Raw genomic sequence first — 2,320 nt, 5'->3', positions numbered from 1 at the left:
TTTTTTTTTTTTTTTACTTTATAAACAATAATAAGGGTTTAAATAAAAACTTTGCTTTGCATGAAAATAAAAATACAAAAAAATTAATAAAAACATAATTGAAATTAAGAAGAGTATTGAAAATTGAAAATATATAACTAAGAAAAAAAAAAAAAAAAAAAAAAATGAAAAAGTTATGTGTTAAAAGCTAATGTTTCTTATTAATTTTGTAAATCATTGTATATATTATTAAAGGTATAAAAATGAGAATAAATACTTTTTTTTTTTGTTAATTACATGGAAACCAAAAAATGCTAACAAATCTTTTTGTTACTAGAGCAAGAAGTGACCATATAAAAAAAACTAAAAAATAAAAATAAAATAATGAAATATTTTTAATAAAAAATAAATATTTATGTTTGTTTGTTTTTTCGTATTCTATAAATGAAAATTTTTTATCTTTAAATTATTACCAAAAAATGAATATAAACAAAAAATTTTATTCGTAGGAGCAGCATCATATTCAACAAAAGAATCACTACAAAAAAAAAAAAAAAAAATAAAATAATAAATAAATATTTATATTTGTATATATATATATATATATATAAATATTAGGAAAATAAGTTAAATGTTATTATTTTCCTCTATATTTTATATCTGTTTATATATATAACTCTAAAATATAAGTTGAAAAGAATAAATTTAAAGTTCCTATTATTGGGTAGTTAAATCCTAGATCAATTGTATTAATTATAAAATATATAATAGAATATAATATGTTAAAAATTATAAATTTATCCTTCCCATTTAATATCATATATAATAAACACAATAAAAACTGAGGTATATCTTCAAAAACTTTGTTAATTATTACATATGTTTTTTGAATTCTATCATAAAAGTACAAAATGGATAAATTATTTTGATCTATTGACTTAATTTCTTTAAAAACCTTAAATAAAGAAAATAAATTGTGATGTTTTTTTGGGATTATATTTAATATAAAAAATTTACGAAGATAAAAAGTGAAAAAAGATGTTATAAATAAAAATAAAAACCATAAAAATATAAATTTATATATGTTTTGATTTATAGTATTTGGTGATTTAGAAAAGTTAATTTGACAAAAAATTTTTATAAGAAATGCAAAATCATTAAAAAAGTCAACACATCTATTAATACTAAAAAGTGTTAATTTCATTTGTTCTTTTCTCATTTCATTTTTTTTAGTTATCATTTCATATATATAATTAAAAACATCTATGTTAATAACTTTATCTATATTAGATTTTAAAATATTTGTATTTTTTGATACTATAAATTTTCTTTCAGTACTATTACTTTTTTCTAATAAATTTAATAAATCATCACTTAATTCTTCATTAGCAAAAAACGATTCTGTATCTTCTTTTTTCTTTAAAATATAATTCTTTACATTATTCCAGTTTTTTTTTTTTTTTTCTAAATTATCCATTATGATAATTTTATTTTACATTAATTCAAATAAATTTTTGTTTAGTATTATAATTTATAAATACTTCTATCTCTTTATTTTGTTTACTTTTTATTTTTATCTTGTTTCTAGATTTTCATATTTCCTATAAAACTATATCTTTTTCATATAATACTTTTTTTTTAAATATAATTATTTCTAATTTCTTTTTTCTTTATTATTTTTTATATTTATTAATAGTTTTATTTTGTTAAATAATATTTACATTCTCCTACTTTTTTAACTTTTAATATTTATTTAAAAAAAAAATGTATTTTTTTTTATTAATAATACTAAAAAGAAAAAAAAAAAAAATAGTTTTTTAATAATAATTAATAATAAAGAAAAATTAGTATTGAAATATTTTACCTTTGTTTTTTTTTTATTCTCCTTAAATTTATACTTTTCCTTTCTTATATTTATTTTTATTTTAAAGAAATAAAAAAATTAAATATTATTACAAAACGATTACTAATGTTTAAAATCTAGTCATTTCTTAACCTTTTTTACAAAACCTTTTTTTAAAATTTAAAGAAATTCTTTCTTTTATTATCTCAAAAAAAAAAAAAAAAAAAAAAATGTATTCTTTTATATAATTCAATAAACATTAAATTTCTCTAAATACATACAAATTTTAATTTCTTCAATTTTTTTTTTAATATATTTAATGAGTATGCTTTATTTTATTTTTTTTTTTTTTTATATATTTCTAATTTTAATTTCCTAATAAAATTTTCCTAAATAGACTTTGTAATTTTATATGAATATACATATCTTTTTTAAAATTAATAATAATAATATGAAATTCTATATAAATATTTTTTTTTTTTTTTTTTTTTTTTAAAA

At 14.1% G+C, this 2,320-nt stretch overlaps 1 protein-coding gene across 1 annotated transcript; it reads right to left on the bottom strand.

Moving 5' to 3' along the window:
* Window positions 1–18: 18 nt before the first annotated feature.
* On the bottom strand, window positions 19–1,456 carry PGAL8A_00408800 (conserved Plasmodium membrane protein, unknown function; the record flags this gene model as incomplete). Its single annotated transcript, XM_028670454.1, has 4 exons — window positions 19–137; window positions 277–342; window positions 453–517; window positions 657–1,456. 4 exons carry the CDS (start codon window positions 1,454–1,456, stop codon window positions 19–21), a joined length of 1,050 nt encoding a protein of 349 aa, XP_028527205.1.
* Window positions 1,457–2,320: the final 864 nt, after the last annotated feature.

The sequence above is a fragment of the Plasmodium gallinaceum genome (genome assembly GCF_900005855.1).
Source record: "Plasmodium gallinaceum strain 8A genome assembly, contig: PGAL8A_v1_108, whole genome shotgun sequence".
NCBI lineage: Eukaryota > Apicomplexa > Aconoidasida > Haemosporida > Plasmodiidae > Plasmodium > Plasmodium gallinaceum.
The sequence above is the reverse complement of the archived record's forward strand: the minus strand, read 5'-3'. Positions and strand labels throughout refer to the sequence as shown.